The sequence below is a fragment of the Triturus cristatus genome, chromosome 6, assembly GCF_964204655.1.
Source record: "Triturus cristatus chromosome 6, aTriCri1.1, whole genome shotgun sequence".
Lineage (NCBI taxonomy): Eukaryota > Metazoa > Chordata > Amphibia > Caudata > Salamandridae > Triturus > Triturus cristatus.
Genome location: NC_140589.1, coordinates 1849449570 through 1849470441, shown reverse-complemented (window position 1 = coordinate 1849470441; position 20872 = coordinate 1849449570). Strand labels below are relative to the sequence as shown.

The 20872-nt window shown below is 47.8% G+C and overlaps 1 protein-coding gene across 3 annotated transcripts in view; it reads left to right on the top strand.

Moving 5' to 3' along the window:
* CCDC121 (coiled-coil domain containing 121) overlaps positions 1-20226 on the top strand; it is a 91779-nt gene extending 71553 nt beyond the window's left edge. For all 3 annotated transcript variants that reach the window (XM_085613321.1, XM_085613322.1, XM_085613323.1), the window contains exon 2: positions 15670-20226. In XM_085613321.1, the coding sequence (XP_085469447.1) occupies positions 15694-16635 (942 nt within the window). In that variant the 5' untranslated portion in view covers positions 15670-15693 and the 3' untranslated portion in view covers positions 16636-20226. The remainder of the gene's footprint in view (positions 1-15669) is intronic.
* The last annotated feature ends 646 nt before the right edge of the window (positions 20227-20872 follow it).

Genomic DNA, 20872 nt, shown 5'->3' with positions numbered 1-20872 from the left:
AGTGCATACCTGCGCCAACCAGAGACCCCGGATTCTAACACTTCCGATGTAACCAAACATTTTCCTGTCTGAGCAAGCGTCTGCTTCCAGCCTGCCGGGAGACCATTTACTTCCAGTGCAGCTATTTATTGCATCCAGGACAAGCGTCTGCTTCCTGCCCGTGAATGAATTGATATCCTGGGTGAACGCCCCCAAACAGCCTTGCAAAGGTGACCCGGTCACCTGTACCTCAACTTCTTCCAGGGCACAGGCTCAGCCCTTGATTGTTTACTTCTGATTCCAACCAAAAAAGGCCATTGCGGTAGCCTGCCAGTACCCCCTGGGTCCTGACTGTGACCTGTTGGTAGCTTGTTCCCCTGTGGCAACATACTCTTTTTATGTATGAACCTGCCCAACCTCTGAAACCAAAAGGACCTCCTGTAAGTATCCTATGCCTCTGCAACAGATGTTCCCTAGTGTCCCCCCTCTCTACTTTTCGTTCCTCTCTGGTTAAGGCCCCCGGTCCAGCCATGTCCCCTCTCCCTTAGTGGAGGTAGGAACTGAACCACGGGGCATTCCCAGTATGCGAAGAGGCGGCAGGATAGGGCATGTGTGGATGCCACATGTGATGCTTGCAGGACAAATCAGACATCTTTGGAAAACATTTAAATAATGATCACAAAAGACAAACTGTTGCAAAGTTATGTGCTTGGTCTGATTTTGAAAGATCAGCGGCCATCTTGCAATGTGCAAGGATGCTGAGGTGTCTTTTGCCCCAATGCACCTCCCACAGCAGCTCCATAGAGCCCATGGGTGTGGTGGGAGCCATGACATCTTCTATGTGAGACAAGGCTGCGAGGGGGGCCTGTAGCAAATTGCTGTTTCATGTTATTGGGATCAGTGCCAGGCAGAGCAGCGGCGGCGGCAGAGATCCCTCTCTGCCGGCTTCTCCACTCTCCCACCTCACAGTTGAGTTTGGAGTTGGGATGCCAAGTTAAACATGCACAGACATTCCTCGCCACTCACTGCCATGATGCTCAGCCAGCATGAACATATCGGCATCAGAAGGGTTCAAAGGCCCAGTGGATGAGACACAGAGATGGTCTAGATGAAGCGGGTTCCGAGGACACAGTTAAATGTAGGAGCTGCAGGACGTCTTTATCCCATGCTCAGTAACATGAGAACTAACAAAGACAAGCATTTGCAATGCAATAGGTCTCGCATTTGTGAGAGTTAGAGCTGTTGATGTTGTAAATGACAATGTCTTTTACCTGTGTGTTTTCTGTTTGGAGTGGAGTAAATGTATGTGGTGTGGAGTGTTGATATGTGGGCTAAATTGGAATTGTATGTGGTGTGGAGTGGATTTGTGTAGTGGAATACTGTGGCAAGGTGTGCAGTGGATTTATGTGGATAGTAATTATGAGGTATTCAGTGTAGTGGAATTATGTGGGGTGGGATTGTGTATTATGGAGTGAAAATATGTGGAATGGTATTTTGTGTTGGGGAGTGGTATGCAGTGGAGTTTACTTATGTGGTGTGGTATTGAATTTTGTTTCATGATGTGGAATGTTGTGGTGTGGATTGGATGTATGTGGTGTGTAAATGTGTTGTTGAGTTGAATTATGTTGTTTGTAGTTGAGTTATGTGGTGTGTAATGGAAATGTCTAGAGTTGAATTGTGTGGCGTGGAAGTGGTGTTAGGTGAAAATTATGTTGAGTGGTATTATGTGGCATGGTGTGGAGTGTATTTATGTGGAGTGTTGCTATGTGGTATAGACTGGATTTATGCTGAGTGTATTTGTGTGGTATGGAGTAGAGTGTAATTAGGTGGAGCTGCATTATGTGGTGTGGAGTGGTATTATGTGTGAAGACTAATTATGGTGTGTGGTGAATTGTGTGGGGCTGAATTGTGGAATTGAATGCCTCTGTGTGGAATTATGTGGCATGGTGTAGTGTATAATTGTGCAAAGTGGAATTATGTGAGCAGCAGCAGCTCACTAATACTGTAAACAATCTCTGTGACCCCCTCCCATTTCTCATATGTCAGGTCCTATTTTGATGTAAGAGAAATGTTTTTTTATGGCTGTTACATGAAAGATAAACACAAAATTTCGCTGCCGATTATCATGCTGCTCTTTCCTACTCACTGCGCAATACGGATATCGCAGTAGGATTATTTTCCCCATCGCTCTGATTGAGAGTGAAGTGCTTGACCTTTTTCTCTGATTACCTGATATATGGATACTGCTTGCACCATTGACCTATATTTAAGAATTTGCTGTAGGATTTACACAACCATCGCTCATGGATTATACCTGTGCTCTTGTGTGACTTCCTTCTGAGTGCACCTTCCTTTTCTGTGAACTTGTTGTCCTGTAGCATTCTTCAATGGCGAATGCAGGGAGTAGTTGCACCGGACTTATTATGGTTTGAAACTATTGAATTGTAGTGCTGAACCGTGGTCTGCCGTTGTTTGTTCCTTTGTCATTACAAAATTTCTCTGCAAAATGTCTGTAATAGACTCTAACACATCAGCTAGCATTAAACACAAATTAAAGGGAAACAGTATTTGAAACAATCTTTTTCACTTTTATTATTCAAGGTCATCAGGCCAAGACTCACTGCAGAACAGAGCACTCCCCCTCCCCCGTTTATTACGAGAAAACTCACTAAAGAAATAGTGCTTTCAGGGTAAATAACACAGACTGTGTAACAGCAGAAGTAAAGGGGCCAGTCCTCATGGGAGGTTACAAATGAAGACAAGGATGCACTAAGGAGGGACTAACAAGCCGATTACCGAATCAGAAGCCAGCATTTACAAAGGACAAAGACACAAGCCAATAACAAATATGGGCAGAGAGTGGGTGGAGCTTCAAGGGCATACTCTTATACAGCATGACTCACAGAGCAGCACTGCGCCGCCCAGGCTCGACCTAACCATCAAGATTGGAACCCGCGGCAGGAGTAGCAGGCAGCACTTTGCCTTTCCCCATTTAGTTACACAGGGGCAAAGACAGAAGAAAATAGTCACAAGAGATTAATCCTAGATTTACCTACCCATGGAAATGAAGTTGAAAATAAGGTGACCCAGCCCGGCTGACTCCGGGCGATGGCGGGCAAAGACAGGCCCGGTCTTGGTCTGGTCTTGTCCAGAGCAAGTGCCCGGGCGCATTCCCGCGCTGCAGGTCTCGGGTACCAGTGATATCGGTCTTGGCAACCCTCAGGTGTGAGCAGTGAGGGCAGACTCCAAACGCACACAGGGGGACCTAGTCCCAGCCCAGCAGCAACACCAGCCTCACTCAAGCAGCACGTCCCTTTCAAATTATTTATTTTTGGGATAATTGAGGCATGCTCTTTTTCTAGGATGGTGCTTTAGAAGTTTTTGTAGCAGAACCTTCCTGCAGAATGTGTACAGTTCACAAATGACACTCTAGTGCATTACTTCCATCTCTATTAAAAATACCATTGTGTGACTCGCTGGACCAGTGGTTATTACCGTGTCCTGGGATTCTTCTATATTGACATAATGTGTCAAGATTTCATTATAGAAGCAGCACGCGGTATGTCACGTCACAATTGAGATGCATTGGCAGTGCTGTGTATGGGTCTCTGGTGTGCCAATGAACCCGAAACCGGTCCTAGGATGCTTGTTTCCGGTCCAGGGAAGACATGGCTTTGCAGTTCGGGCTGGACTGTTCCCATGAGGCACAGGGTCAGACTGATTTGCATATGGCCATGTCTGAACTGGGGTGGTGGAGTGAGCTAAAGAACGGTGATGGATTAAACCCAGACCAGTTGACTGGGGGTGAGTGCTTGATTTGCTCAAGCGCTCCGTCCATTATCCCCTTTGGTATCACCTAACAGGACCAGGCACACCGGCACAGCTGTGAGTAGGCCTTAAACTGGAAAAGCGAGGGGTGCTGTTAGTCAGAGTTGGGGCTACACTGGGTGTGTGAGAAGGAACAAGTACTAAAATAGCCGGACTGCTGCTGGTCAGTCAGGATCTGCATTGCCTGGTCAAGGTGTGCCATCAGGGCTCTCTTTGGGCCTAAAGACTGGGATAGCAATGATGCTACAGGGGGTGATTGTGGTGTGGTGACTTTGTGGGTCCAGCTGTGTCACTTGGTAAGCCATCACTGATGTTGCAATAAGACACCCATAGGCTGCTACCTTATGAAGCCACCATGTCTGGCAACAAGAGGTTGAAAAGTGCCAATAAATGCCTTAAAAATGCCATTTTTCTAAGGATAAGGGAGCATCCAAAAGGCAACACATCATTTTACCTGGCGCTCTGAACAACCTGGCACCAGAGCCGGAGTCTGTTTTTGCTGACTGTGACGAATGTCAGGTCCTAGCTTGGATTGGGGACAGTCCTTTGGGTGACGGGTTCATGGGAGATGACCAAAGCGTAAGTGAGCAGCGCAGCAGAGCAGAGATATAATGGGGAAGGGAAAAGTGCAGGGAAGAGAGGAGAGGGATAGAGAGTAGAAAGGGAGGCACAAACGAGAGAGCCAACTGGATGGAAGATGTGCAAGAAAACAGACAGACATGCAGAAGAGAGATGGGTGATCAGGAGAAGAACATGTCTTATCCTTGGGGTTATTCTCTGGCAAGATAAAAGCTGAAGTAAAAAAATGACAGTTTTAAGCAAGTAAGGAACCCACTCTATGCCCTCTGGACAGGTGGTTGCGTGGGCCCAACAAATATTTCCACTTCAAGCCCCAGGAAAGTCTGTTATGCCCACGCTTGCACATTAAGGAGCATTCTTGTTGACCAGGCAGGTTCGGAAAGGTTGGAGGAAGGAACTGGGCAGAGATCGGTTATTGGGTCTATAGTGACGTCAGGTCTAGGGTGATGTCATCTAAACCCTCTCACTGCGCGGGTTCTGCTCTGCTCCGGGCAGGTCGTCACTAGACATCACTACGTTTTGTAGTTACTCAAAACTATGTCAAAGGCCCCATCGTTGCTTCACAGCTACTACTCAACATTAGAACAGACACGATGAACTCTAGAGGCGTGATGATTGGTGGGCACTATTTTATATTTGTTATGACACGTGGTGCCATTGCAGCGCTGTGACTTGCTAAAGACGTGCTACAACGAGGCCCACACCGTGAAGGCACTCAGGTCAGACCAAAGGGATGGCGGTGGTGTGGAGCCCATCTGCCGGCTCTACGGGGACATAGGAGTGGTCAGCGAGGGGCAGCTCCGGCCTGAGACTGAAGCATGGAGGCTCTTGTCATGAGGAATCTGTGTCACACGCCTTACCATCCTCTCCCCCCTCCCACCGCGGACCCATGTGGTGAAAGCGTTTCCATATGAGATTTTCATGTTATCTGCTGGTTTTAACCCCTTCGCTGCCAGGCCTTTTCCCCCTCCTGTGCCACGCCCTTTTTTGGCTATTTGGGGTAGTGCGCGCTGAGGCCCCTGTAATTTTTTGACAACATAAGGTATCCACGCCAAATTTGCGTCCTTTTCTTCCAACATCATGGGGCTTCTGAAGGTACTCTGGGTTTGTGGATTCCCCTGGAGGCGTCACAGAAATGAGCCAAAATACAGCAAAATTTTGTTTTTTGGGGGGAAAATGGGAAAACGGGCTGCAAATGAAAGCTTCTGGGTTTTTCCCTGCAAGTGTTATCAAAAAAGGGTTTGTGGGGCTGAAATCACCATTTTCCCAGCTTTTAGGGGATACCAGACTTTTGTCAGAAACCCAACATTTTTTACACAGTTTTGGTATTTTTCTGGGACATAGCCTATTTTTGCTATTTTTTGTGCTTTCGACCTCCTTCTGGTTAATGGTAGAAATGGGTACAAAAGCAATAATGGATCCTGGAAAGCTATACATTTTAGAGAAGTAGACAAAATTCTGAATTCAGCAAGGGGTCATTTGTGTAGATCCATCAAGGTTTTTTTTATAGAAACTAACAGTTAAATATAGAATAAATTGAAAATGTGTTGAATAAAAAAGCCTTTTGTGTCAACGTTTTCACCTGTAACTTCCTCTAATTATTACAGCTCTTTGAAAGCAATATACCGTTACATCCGCTGGACATTACTGGTTGTGGGGATATATAGGACTTGTAGGTTCACCAAGAACCCAATGAACCCAGAGCCAAAAACTGAGCAGCGACTTGCAATGGTTTTTTATTATGTACCGGGTATATAGTAATTATTCTGTAAAAATGTGTACATGGAAAAATCGGTATGAAAGACACCTATGTATTTCTGAAATGGGAACAAAATATAGAGTTTAGAAACAGATATTTGCACATTTCCGAAATTGGGAATACTCATACTAGCATGAGAATTATCCGTCATTTTTTAGAATGACTTCTTTTTTACACAATGTCTTTCATTTGGAAGGCAGAAATGCATCGAACGTCAATAGGTAATAACAGTTCCTTTACATATCTGAATTACCCTAAGTCTCCCGATAAAAATGGTACCTCACTTGTATGGGTAGGCATAGTGCCCACAACAGGAAATGGCTCAAAACCCAACGTGAACACACCACATTTTCACAATGCAAAATTACCCTTTTTTAGCAAAGTGCCTAGCTGTAGTTTGTTAACCCTAGCTCTGCCGGCACCTAGGGAAACCTAGCAAACCTATACATTTTTGAAAACTAGACACCCAGGGGAATCCAGGATGGGGTGACTTGACTGCCTCCCATCAGGTTCTGTTACCCAGAATCCCTTGCAAACCTAAAAAATTGCCAAAAAAACACTTTTTCCCCACATTTATCTGGTAGAAAGTTCTGGAATCTGCGTGGATCCCCAAATTTCCACCCACCCCGCGTTCCCCAAAGTCTTCCGAGAAAAATGGTACCTCACTTGTGTGGGTCAGCCTAGTGCCGGCGACAGGAAACGGCGCAAAACGTAACGTGGACACACCTCAATTTCGTAGCGAAAAATTACCCTTTTTATGGAAAAGTGCCTAGCTGTAGTTTTTGAACCATAGCTCTGCCGGCACCTAGGGAATCCTAGAAAATCTATACATTTTTGAAAACTAGACACCCAGGGGAATCCAGGATGGGGTGACTTGACTGCCTCCCACCAGGTTCTGTTACCCAGAATCCCTTGCAAACCTCGAAAATTGCCAAAAAAAACACATTTTCCCCATATTTCTGTGGTGGAAAGTTCTGGAATCTACTTGGATCCCCAAATTTCCACCCACCCAGTGTTCCCCAAAGTCTTCCGAGAAAAATGGTACCTCACTTGTGTGGGTCGGCCTAGTGCCCGCGACAGGAAACGGCGCAAAACACAACGTGGACACACCTCAATTTCGCTGTGAAAAATGACGCTTTTTTGGCAAAGTGCCTAGCTGTAGTTTTTTAACCATAGCTCTGCCGGCACCTAGGGAAACCTAGCAAACCTATACATTTTTGAAAACTAGACCCCCAGGGGAATCCAGGATGGGGTGACTTGACTGCCTCCCATCAGGTTCTGCTACCCAGAATCCTTGCAAACCTAAAGAATTGCCAAAAAAAACACATTTTCCCCACATTTCTGTGGTGGAAAGTTCTGGAATCTGCATTGATCCACAAATTTCCACCCACCCCATGATCCCCAAAGTCTTCCGAAAAAAATGGTACCTCACTTGTGTGGGTCGGCCTAGTGCCCGCGACAGGAAATAGCGCAAAACGCATCGTGGACACACCTCAATTTCGCAGTGAAAAATGAATCTTTTTTGGCAAAGTGCCTAGCTGTAGTTTTTGAACCCTACCTCTGCCGGCACCTAGGGAATCCTACCAAACACACACATTTCTGAAAACTAGACACCTGGGGGATTCCAGGGAGGTATGGCTTGCGTGGATCCCCCAACGTTTCCTTACCCAGAATGCCCTGCAAACCTCAAATTTAGTTGAAAAAATCAAATTTTTCACTCATTTTTGTGTGGGAAAGTTGTGACATCACCGGGCTGACACAAATTTCCTACCACCCATCGTTCCCCCGGGTCTCCCGATAAAAACGGTGCCTCACTCGTGTGGGAGGCCCAAGTACCCGCGACAGGCAAGGGCCCAAAACGTATTGAGGCGACATGAAAATTGCCTACCTCAAAGCGACCTGGTTTTGCAAGGGGGGTCACTTGGGTTTTTGGCCAGGTGCTCGGCGGCCACCTAGGGAAACCTACCAAACCCACACATTTCTGAAAACTAGACACCCGGGGGATTCCAGGGAGGTATGACTTGCGTGGATCCCCCAACGTTTCCTTACCCAGAATGCCCTGCAAACCTCAAATTTAGCTGAAAAAAGCACCCATTCACACATTTTTGTGTGGGAAAGTTGTGGCATCACCAGGCTGACACAAATTTCCTACCACCCAGCGTTCCCCCAGGTCTCCCGATAAAAACGGTGCCTCACTCGTGTGGGAGGCCCAAGTACCCGCGACAGGCAAGGGCCCAAAACGTATTGAGGCGACATGAAAATTGCCTGCCTCAAAACGACCTGGTTTTGCAAGGGGGGTCACTTGGGTTTTTGGCCAGGTGCTCGGCGGCCACCTAGGGAAACCTACCAAACCCACACATTTCTGAAAACTAGACACCCGGGGGATTCCAGGGAGGTATGGCTTGCGTGGATCCCCCAACGTTTCCTTACCCAGAATGCCCTTCAAACCTCAAATGTAGCTGAGAAAATCACCTTTTTCACACATTTCTGTGTGGGAAAGTTGTGGCGTCACCGGGCTGACACAATTTTCCTACCACCCAGCGTTCCCCCGGGTCTCCTGATAAAAACGGTGCCTCACTCGTGTGGGAGGCCTAAGGACCCGCCACGGGCAAGGGCCCAAAACGTAGTGAGGCGCACTACGCTTAGGACCCTTGCCTGTTGCGACGCACTACGTTTTGGACCCTTGCCTGTCGCGGGTACTTGGGCCTCCCACACGAGTGAGGCACCGTTTTTATCGGGAGACGCGGGGGAACGGTGGGTGGTAGGAAGTTTGTGTCAGCCCGGTGATGCCACAACTTTCCCACACAAAAATGTGTGAAAAAGGTGGTTTTTTCAGCTAAATTTGAGGTTTGCAGGGCATTCTGGGTAAGGAAACGTTGGGGGATCCACGCAAGCCATACCTCCCTGGAATCCCCCGGGTGTCTAGTTTTCAGAAATGTGTCGGTTTGGTAGCTTCCCCTAGGTGGCCGCTGAGCATCGGGCCAAAAACCCAGGTGACCCCCCTTGCAAAACCAGGTCGTTATGAGGTTGGCAATTTTCATTTCGCCTCACTACGTTGTGGGCCCTTGCCTGTCGCGGGTACTTGGGCCTCCCACACGAGTGAGGCACCGTTTTTATCAGGAGACCTGGGGGAACGCTGGCTGGTAGGAAATTTGTGTCATCCCGGTGATGCCACAACTTTCCCACACGAAAATGTGTGAAAAAGGTGATTTTTTCAGCTAAATTGGAGGTTTGCAGGGCATTCTGGGTAAGGAAACTTTGGGGATCCACGCAAGCCATACCTCCCTGGAATCCCCCGGGTGTCTAGTTTTCAGAAATGTGTGGGTTTGGTAGGTTTACCTAGGTGGCCGCCGTGCACCGGGCCAAAAACCCAAGTGACCCCCCTTGCAAACCAGGTCGTTTTGAGATAGGCAAATTTCATGTCGCCTCTCTACATTTTGGGCCCTTGCCTGTTGTGGGTACTTGGGCCTCCCACACGAGTGAGGCACCGTTTTTATCAGGAGACCCGGGGGAACGCTGGGTGGTAGAAAATTTGTGTCAGCCCGGTGATGCCACAACTTTCCCCCACAAAAAAGTGTGAAAAAGGTGATTTTTTCAGCTAAATTTGAGGTTTGCAGGGCATTCTGGGTAAGCAAACGTTGGGGGATCCACGCAAGCCATACCTCCCTGGAATCCCCCGCGTGTCTAGTTTTCAGAAATGTGTGGGTTTGGTAGGTTTCCCTAGGTGGCCGCCGAGCGCCGGGCCAAATACCCAAGTGACCCCCCTTGCAAAACTAGGTCGTTTTGAGATAGGCAAATTTCATGTCGCCTCTCTACATTTTGGGCCCTTGCCTGTCGCGGGTACTTGGGCCTCCCACACGAGTGAGGCACCGTTTTTATCAGGAGACCCGGGGGAACGCTGGGTGGTAGAAAATTTGTGTCAGCCCGGTGATGCCACAACTTTGCCCCACAAAAATGTGTGAAAAAGGTGATTTTTTCAGCTAAATTTGAGGTTTGCAGGGCATTCTGGGTAAGGAAACGTTGGGGGATCCACGCAAGCCATACCTCCCTGGAATACCCTGGGTGTCTAGTTTTCAGAAAGGTGTGGGTTTGGTAGGTTTCCCTAGATGGCCGCCACGCCCGGGGCCAAAAACTCATGGGACCCCCTTTGCAAAACCAGGTTGTTTTGTGATAGGTAATTTTGATGTCTCCTCAATAGATTTTGGGCCCTTGCCTGACGCGGGCACTAGGCCTACACACGCAAGTGAGGGACCATTTTTCTCTGAAGACTTTGGGGAACGCAGGGTGGGTGGAATTGTGTGGACCCACGTAGATTCCGGAACTTTCCACCACAGAAATGTGAGGAAAATGTGTTATTTTGGACACATTTTTAAGTTTGCAATGGATTCTGGGTAACCGAACCTGGTATGGGCCAGTGAAGTCACCCCATCCTGGATTCCCCTGGGTGTCTAGTTTTCAAAAATGTACAGGTTTGCTAGGTTTGCCTATGTGCCAACTGCGCTAGGGCCCAAAATCCACAGGTATGCACTTTGCTAAAAAAAAATCGGAGCCCAGTGGGCTTTCTCCCGACCTGAGGGGAATCGGGGAAGGGGGGTCCCTAAAGGGGCAGAAATACTGTGGCTATTTTTTGTGGGGGTGGGGGCATTGGTATGACCATTTTGGGCAGCCCCCACGAATAAAAAAAAGCCTGCGTACTCGCTGGCGCCTTGTGGGCTTTCTGCCCCCCCAGGGGGCAGATCAGGGGGCAGATCAGGGGCCACCGCCACCATCTACCCTCCCGGGGGGCAGAAAGATTGGAATTTCTCTGGGGGTGGGGTGTGGTATTGTCATGCCCATTTTGGGGAGCCCCTACCCCTAAACTAATAAAACAAAAAATCCATGGTTTCTAGTGGGCATTCTGCGCCCCCCAGGGGGGCCAGATTGGGGCTACAGCTCCCATCTGCCTCCTGGGGGGCAGAAAGACTGTCATTTTTGTGGGGGGGAGGGTGGGGGCATTGGCGTGCCCGTTTCGGGCAGCCCACACCCTAAAAACAATTGCGCAAAAAAAATCCCTGGTGGATTGTGGGCTTTCTGCCCCTCTGGGGGGGCAGATTGGGGGCTACTGCCCCATCTGTCCCCCGGGGGGGCAGAAAGGCTGTAATGGTGGCAGGGGTGGGGGCATTGGCGTGCCCGTTTCCGGCAGCCCCCACCCTAAAAAAAAACTGAAAACAAATCCCTGGTGTATAGTGGGCTTTCTGCCCCACCGAAGGGGCAGATTAGGGGCCAATGCCCCATCTGCCTCCCGGGGGGGGGCAGAAAGACTGTAGTAATTGGGGGGTGGGGGCGGTTTGCCCCTCCCGTTTTGGGCAGCCCCCACCCATATTTTTTTGTTTTTTTTAATTCCCTAGTGTCTAGAGGGCTTTTTGCCCCCCCGGGGGGGGGGCAGATTGGGGGCCAATGCCCCATCTGCCCCCCAGGGGGGGCAGAAAGGCTGTAATGGTGGTGGGTGGGTGGGGGCATTGGCGTGCCCGTTGCGGGCAGCCCCACCCTAAATAAAAACTAAAAACGAATCCCCGGTTTTTAGTGGGCTTTCTGCCCCCCCGAAGGGGCATATTAGGGGCCAATGCCCCATCTGCCCCCCCGGGGGGGGCAGAAAGACTGTAGTAATTGGGGGTGGGGTGGGGGCATGGGCCTGCCCGTTTTGGGCAGCCCCCACCACTATTTATATATCTTTTTTAATTCCCTGGTGTCTAGTGGGCTTTTTGCCCCCCCGGGGGCAGATTGGGGGCTACTGCTCCCATCTGCCCCTCAGGGGGGGCAAAAAGACTAAATGTTGCCAAAATAAATTGGGGGGAGCAAAGGCCCTTGCCCAAGGGGCCACTCCCCCCTCCCTGGTGTCTAGTGGGTGGATCCCTTCTTGGGGATCGCCCTCCTGTGGTGATCCCCAAGTAGGGATCTACTGGGGAGGGGTACCATTGGAAAGGGGAGATTCTCCCCTTTCCAACGATACCTCTCCCGTCTTTCTACGTGCTCAGGGGGCTGAGATAGCCCCCTGAGCACGTAGAAAGTGAAACTGAAATGAGCCTCTTGGCTCATTTCAGTTTCACTTTCACTGTAATGACGTCGGCGCGACGTGCGCGCCGATCGTCATTACAGTGAAAGGGGGGGGGGGGGCCTCGGGAGCTGGGGAAGCTCTTCCCCAGCTCCCGAGGCGATTTTTAATTAAAGGGAATCCCTCTGGTGCCCGCACCAGAGGGATTCCCCAGGGAATGCCTCATGACGAGCTGGACTCGTCATGGGCACAGTGCGACTGTGCTCCATGACGAGTCCAGCTCGTCATGGGCACAGGAGGGGTTAAAACCCTTGGGCAGGTTGTTAGAAAAAGCTTGGGGGCCTTGGTCTGGAAGCCACTGTGCAGGAGGGACCAGAGAGAGAGATGTCATCTCCCATTACAGGCTGAGGGCACCAGGAAGGTGCCCGTAAATGGGCAAGTCATTTGGGCTGGAGGAGGCCACATTCCTCCTCGCCCCCCACCGCTCTATCAATGGTGAGTTATTCCTGCCTGATGTGTCCTCTGCTGAATCCCCCGAGCCGCAGGCCCTGCTGCTCCCGCTGATAACTCCTGCAAAGTTTTCTAATGCGGAGGCACTCGTGTTTAATGAAGCTGTCATAGGAGAGATGGCAGGATAAGGCCACCTCGTGAAAGGGACAGCTCGCTCGCCTCCTCCGCCACCCCGGCTCCCGCACAATTCTTTCAATTAATGATGGATGGAAATCTCTTTTGCCCCCTGAATTGAGGCAATTGTCTCAACCTCATAGCCGCTGTCCAAGTGATAGCGACGCTTCCTTCTGGGCAGATCAAAAATAAGGAAGAACAAGCAAGGATAGAGGCAAAGTAGACAGTCTCATGGAGGAGGCGAGGCTTTACGCAAGCAGTTCCAGCTGAAGCAGCGAAAGTCATGCCTGCAGTAAGAGAAACTCAATAAAGAAAATAGTGCTTACAGACTAAATAACACGTACCGTTTCACAACCGAAGTAAAAATGCCAGTCACCATGGGAGGTTCCAAATGAAGACTAGGCGGTACCAAGGAGGGACTAACAGGCCTATTTACGAATCAGAAGCCAGCATTTATGAAGGACAATGACACAAGTCAATTGCAAATATGGTCGGAGAGTGGACGGGGCTTCAAGTGCATACTCCCATACAGCATGCCTCGCCGAGCAGCACATGCACGCTGCCTCTATGCTCAACCTAATGATAGCTCCTGGCAGGCTTGACACTATTCACCTGATTAACTGCTCCCTGCAGCCACACATCTGGGTGAGCAACACCCCACAGTGGTTTGTCCCTCAAAAAAGCATTTCATGATAGAAATATGCAGAGGGACACTTTTCTAAATTTGGAAATTGCATAGAATGACACGATTAATTACTGGTAAACTTTATTAGTACGAGTCCAGGCCTTCCTTGTGGTGCAGCGGTCAGAGCTCCCGACTCAGGAGCTGGGGATCCGTGTTCGAGCCTTGGCATCGGCTCAACATCCAGTGAGCTGTAATTCTTAGGAAATCACTTAATCTCCTACTAATTTAAATTGAACAACAAAAGGAAAAAACAGTAAAGGCAAGCAGTGGGGTTGGAGGGGATGGCAAATAAAGGTGCCAGAAGCAAAGTAAACAGAACAGCGACCTATGAGAGGCAGGTCAAGCAGTGTGTGGGAGGGATGGAGGGGCATGGCAAATGAAGCTGCTAGAAGCAAAGTAAACAGAACAATTAAGGAGCAGAGGCAAGCCAACAAAAAGAAAATAGTGCAGTCAAAGCTCTCTAAATAACCCTAATAAGTAAGATACATGTAACAAAGTCTGTCCTCATGGAAGGTAACAATAGAAGAAAGGGAGGTACTAAACAGGAAGAAGGGTGGACTACTAACAAAATAACCCAATGAAATAAAAGAAATTCTGAAACACACTGCTAGGAGCCAATAAAATGTATGGGAGGAGCGTAATGCCCATATACTGAATACAGCATACCTCGAAGAAACAGCGCAAGCGCTGCCTATGCGAGACCTAAAAAAGTCACAGAAAGGAGGCAAAACTCATACCTTAATGTATCATCCAAATAAGGGTGTAAACGCTATAAATATTGTAATCTCTCATTTTTTGTATGCAAAACTTTAAATAATAAGACCTGTAATTGATTGCAGTGCATTTACATACTCATTTAGATGAATCTTCGCGCTGGAAATGTGTTGCTTTCAGTGGGGAAGGGCTTCTCTGGCAGATGGTTTCTGCATTCTGCAAAGAGGCCCTGCCAGATGCTGAAAACAAGGAACCTCATGCACTGCAAATGTTGTACTCCCTTGGAGGCAGAATAATACGCGTAACAGCCAATAGCATGATGCTAAGAGACAACTACTCTTCTGAGTTCACCCAAGATGTGATTAAAAGTGTCTCAAAGCAATAGTCAAAGGGGGCTAACCTAAAGCAACCAATAGCTGATGGGGGCTTCCCCAAAGCCCATTTGTTGCACATGTTTTCAAAATAAAATGTAGTGTTTGTGCCAGACCCAAGAATCAAGTCATGTTTTAAAGGTATCCCTAATTAACACATTTATGCAACTAATTTATATAATGAGATGGGATAATTTTCATATTGTTAAATCTTTCTGAAGCACAGTCTTGATTTTAACATTTGACGGGCTGAAAAGCCGAACTCTGAATTCCCTAAGTGAAATTCAGCATCTGTAGCATAGGAGCATGAGTTTCCAATACTTATGGGGGCCTTTCTCAATATGTTTCACCTTATTCAACCTTCGTAGCACGCTTAGAGCCCAAACACTCCACCACCATACCATTTTATAACTCTCCGTGCTACCTTGAGATCCAGGCTATGTCTTTCCTCCCTACCATCAGGACTCTGCCCCGGGACAGTAGAGCAACCACCAGCCTCAACACCTCCAAGAGAAATCTGAAACAATAACAAAATGTTTAGTCAGCATCTGACTTAGGCCTTCAATTTACTGTAGAAACAAGTCTGCAACAGGTGAATTACTCTCCCAAGCATTCATATCAGTTTCTTGAGATGACACTGTTGACCTTCAAACTGTGGTCACACAAGGTCGTCCCCATCTGTTTTTACGGTAAGGTAAGGTAATTGTTTATTTGTACATGATTAGTTAAAATCTTTACAAAATATCATAAAAACATCGAAATAAGTGTTTTAAAATTCGTTGATACATTGCCATTGGCTAAAGATTTACTTAAGATCAATTAAGTAACCTTAAAAAGTTTTTTTTCTTTTTTTTGTTTTAGTTGTCATCAGGTGCTCTTAAGTCTTTTACACATTAAATCGAAAAACTTTACGACCTGGCAATTCAGTTTGGTATATTTCGGATTAAAACACAGTATTACAGCTTGTCTACAAGTCTGTTTTTACGGTGATTGCTTCAGATGTCCTCAGCTTTAACTCTGAAATGCTGTGCGTGGTGTATTTGTTTTACTAAGTCATTTACCCCAGACTCATCACCTGTTTTTGGGATTGATTTTCTAGGAGTAAAGACTGCAGCTCAACAACATGCCAGCCAAAAAGAAGCAACCGAGTGACAATGCCAAGAGTCCAGTAGGCAAATCCGCAAAGGAGGCTCCTCCCCCAGCAGGGGAGGCACAGGTGGAGGCCGAGGGCACAGGCAAGCCAGTCTTGTCCGAGAGAGAGGCCTTCCTTCAACAAGAGAACAAGCAGCTCGCCTTGAGCATGGAGTCTCTGAGGAAGCGACTGGACATGCTGCGGCATGACAACGAGTTCTTGCAGGAGGAGGCCCAGCGGATCCGGGTGGAGAGCCAAGAATACATGTCCTATATGTCTAAGCGGACCCAGAAGCGTGAGAACGCCATCATCACGTTGAGCGACCAGAACCAGAGGGAGCTGGAGAACATCAGAAGGCAACAGGAGGAGCTGCAAACCAACTTCATGGAGAAGGAGGCCCAGCTAAACGACCTGCTCCTTCAGCAAGAGGCCAAACTGGCTCAAGTCAACCAGGAGATCGAAGATCTCAAGCCCGTCAAGGACCTGCAGCTAGAGCAGATCGCCAGGATCAAGGAGCTGGAGCAAGAGGTCATGACCTCCAGGGCCCAGAACGCAGACACGCTGCTGAAGATCAAGGGGGCTTTCCTTCAGGGTAAGGCTGCATACGTGACGGACTCTGAGCAGCAGGTTCAGGATCTGGCCAAGGAGGCAGAAGAGGAGGCAGAGCGCTTTATGAAGGAGCATAATGCGGGGGTGGTGCAAGAAAACCAGCAGCTGCGCCAGGAGCTCCTGCACCTGATCCGGCGCTCGCGAGTACTGCAGGCGCACAAGCTGCACCTGAAGGGGCAGAATATGCAGCTCATCCAGGAGTCCAAGTACAGCCAGACCATGGAGCGCTGCCGACGCCGACAGCAACTACCGCCCTTCTGTGGAGCAGCCACCGGTGAAAAGCCAGGAGTGAGGTTCAAGGGACTGCCAGAGGAACACGAGTAAACGACACCTGCAGTGACCACCAATCATAGTCCATCTTGACTCATCCCTGCACGTATGACATAATATATGAATGGAATATGAAGCCAATCAGCAGTGGATTATGGGGGCACCTGGGGGCACCTGGGCCCACCTACACCCAATCAGGAAACAAAACCGACCTTTCCTATCAACATGGCTCCTGTTTATTCCCTGTGTTTATCATGGTGCTAGTAGTGGTGGGAAGGTTGGTAATAATATGTACTCATTGCATCCAACCAGTTGGACAGACTTTTTGGCAGAATTATTGTTAGCCACATTAAGGGTGGACATGGCCACTGCTCTCAGCCTACAGCAACACATTCTGGAATTCCATCAGGAATGAACAAACTGCCGGAATATTGTATCAGATTTGGTCAATTTCACAGGCTAGTAATTAAGTTTTAATTGTATCTTCAGAGTTTCTAAGTTCCTTTTTAGCATAAAACCAGGCCCCAAAGGCCAGAAGAGCCCATGCTTTTTCAGGGTGGCCCCTTCTCTGGTGGCTTGTATCACCAAAAGTGGTGCAAAGAGTGTGAGCACAAGGCGTTGGTACCGGATAAGCGGAATCCTCATATTTAAGAAGTTATCATATGTGTACAATCATCCTTTAACAAACATTGGGGCAGATTTACAAGCTCCTTGCGCCACTTTTGCGTCACTTTTAACATGGGAAAAATGACGCAAAAGTGGCGCAAGAGGCTTGTAAATCTGCCCCATAGTATGTGCTCCATAGCAATGGTCACAGGACCTCTTGTGGTCACAGATCTATACGATGAAGCATTGCTCGATCCACAACTGCATGTTAAACCTCAGCCTCTATGCGGCATGTGGTAGATGGAGGTGTAGGGACAGAACATCACATTGCCGAACATGGAAGGGCAACCCTAAGCATTGGGGAGAGTGGAAAGGATGTTGACATACTAGCTTGTAGCGCAAACCGAGTTTCAGAGTTATCACTATGTGTGGTTGGCAAAGTCAACTTCCAGGACAACCTCTTTCAAAGGCTCAGGTAAAGGTTCCATGTCAAAAAAACACCATGGTGTGTCTGAGTACAACCCCTCCTAGTGCCAGCTTGGGTGACACCATCCCAGGTGTGACAATCCCATCGCCATGGTGGGGAAGACATGTTCTCCAATCTGGGTTTGAGATAGGTTCCAAATTGTTGACACTTGTAAGACCCCATAGTCTTATTACTCCATTAGGGTCTGAGATACTTCCATTCACCTTTGAACCTCCATCTCATGCATGGAGCCATGTGACGTGTACCAGTGAACTGGGGTTCTGTACGACCACTCTGTCTTGGTGCACCATGTAGATAATAGGCCTTTCAGGCATTCCGGTACAATCCCGGATTCTATCAGCCTGGATTATTCCTGGCCATGTGTGTTTGGTGAATTTCCATCTTTGAGAACATCAATCACACTATTGCACCATGAGGTGGCTTCAGAGCTTAATCTGGGCCAGTGGTTTCTGGTGCTCAGCATCTGCATTTAATTGTCAACATCGGTGCTTGTGACAATCTGCCACAAGGTGGTGCTGTCTGGCTAATTTAGAGATGACCACAACAACAGATAATTATTAATTCACTGTATATAAAAAAATGTATCTTACCTGTCTACAAGCCATTCTTATAGCTTTGGGAGCCTGAAATAGTCTAAATTGTCACATTGTAGGAGTGTGATGGTTAATCGTTGTGTTGTTACTATCATTGGCAGCATAGCAGGGGCCATATGTGGTGCAAGCTGCAGTGGCTTCCTGACGAGAGCCCTGGCACGTATGTTTTTTTTTTTACAAATTAAGCATTGAGTGGCTTAGTCTACAAAGTGCCAATGATCACAGTACCTATCTGTACTGAATTATTCTAGAAGTATTGTCTGTGGTAACCTGGAATACAAAGTCCATCGTACCAGTAACCTGGTCCCACCCTGGCCCACACCCCCACTATGCCATTAACACTGTGGTACTATGCTGTGTGGTGCTATATATGTGCCAACTGGCACTGCACACATCTGCTATCTAACTCCATGTCAGCCTGAACCATACACTCCTCTGTGCCACTCAATGCAAGCCTGAGGGGCTCCCCCCCCACCCGGGCTTCTTGGCCTGCATCTGCCTCGGCTGTCCCCAAGGCCACCAATCCAGTGCCAAAACTGGACTACACTCCACTGTACCACTGACCCAGTGCCAACCTCCAATAGCTGTCGCCCCACTGTGCCACGTACCAATGCGTACCCAAAATGCCCAGGAGTATGTCTCACTACAGCAGTATTTACTCATCCCTACTTTCAAGGCACTGCAGGGGTGTCTGTGTGTAGCATGAAGTACTAACTTCCAGCTGGTGGAAGCAGACAGGAAGGGGCTGACGTCTGTGCCCTAAGGGTCTTATTAGTGCCCCTTGCAAGCCTCTAAGAGTCTAAAGGCGTACATTGGTGTGTTAGGAACAAGTGGGATACAGTGAGTGTCACGGGTTGCATGGACTCTTCACTAGCATGGAAACCTTGAATGCGACAAGGCCGATATTTACAAAGGTTTTGCGTTGAGTTTGTGTTACTTTTTAAATACAGACCTGATGCACAGTCCTTTTTGGGGTTTTCCAAACAGCGCAAATTGGTATTTGCATAGGTTTGTAAGAAATAGTAACGCAAATGAGCCTGAAGCCCTGCTTTGCATTACTCTGCATCAAGGGGATTCCCATAGCCAGTACATGGGCATTCCTGTACAACAAGTGATGATGGTTGGAGCAAAACGCAAACTAATAACAATTGTAAATGGGGTTTTGCACCAAAAATTAACGCTACTTGAACGCAGGTGTTAAAAAGAAAAATGCTTCTATTTCTTGTAACTTTACCCACTGTGCATGTGTTCTGCGCTGTACCTCACACAACCAAAGTAGGAAAAGATTTAAAGTTACTCTTAGCATAGTGTTTTGTACTTTCCAGTACAAAACCTATGCTAGACTCACACAGACACCTATGCAATATATTGCAAAGGGGGTGTGTGGAGCATGGCAGCCTGATTGTGTATCAGTGCTAGAAAGAGAGCAGCCAAAAGCTTCTATTTGTATGTCGGCCGGAATCCCAGTTTACTCCTGGGCAGTCTTTTTTGGGATATTCTAAATAGTTTGTTTTGTGACATTTTTGTCAGCCTTTCAGCGTCTTGTGCTCAAACCCACTACACTTCTCCCCTTGTTCCAGGCCTCTGAGAAAGTAGGGAAAGTGCAGATGATGGTAGTATCCTTGGCATATTGAAGCATTCCTTCGGGCGCCTTCATTCAGGTGAAGCTGGTGTGGGAATAGCACCATAATGTGAAGACCGGGACCTAGAGTGTTCTGGGGGTAGACATATGCTCCTGATGTTTCACCAGTAGGATTGAATTGCCCGGGTGACTGACACTTACTTGAACTGTAGCGCTTTACAGTAAAAGTGCTATAAAATTCTTTGAGTTCTGTCTTGTCTTGGGACCAGAAGGCGATATGGTCTCTATTTCTTTATCGGTATCCTCCTTTTTACTCTTTTAAATGTTGATATTGTACATATAGCACTTGAATTAAAATAAAATAAAGTTCTGAAAGATAATGACCCTTTATTTGGTCTGGTTACTTATCATAGAGTGTCTGAATTCCAAGCCCTCACCACCTTTTAGTCAAGGCATTAGACGCTCAACTGCACTTCCCTTCTGAGAGGTAAGGCTGGTAGCAGCAGCGCTGGAGATCCTGGGGACGTGGGATCAATGGGGGTGATAGACAGCTGGTCATGAAAGAACTGCCCTATAACCACTCACTGCCTCAGCACCCACGGAAACAAGCGGTGCCAGCCGATATATGTCATGCTTTGTGGTCAACAACGCTGATAGAACACTGGGGACCAAAAGCAGTATTTAGCATTGGAGCCGCCATTAGCCAATCGTACATGGATCTACCAATAGTCAATGATAAGTGGATCCACCATTAGTCAATACTGCGTGGATCCACCATTTATTAATCATACGTGGATCCACCATTAGTCAATCATACATAGATCCACCATTAGTCAATCATACATAGATCCACCATTAGTCAATCATATGTAGATCCACCATTAGTCAATTCTAAGTGTATCTACCATTAGTCAATCCTAAGTGGATCCACCATTAGTCAATCATACGTAGATCCACCATTATTCAATCATACGTAGAGCCACCATTAGTCAATTCTAAGTGTATCTACCATTAGTCAATCCG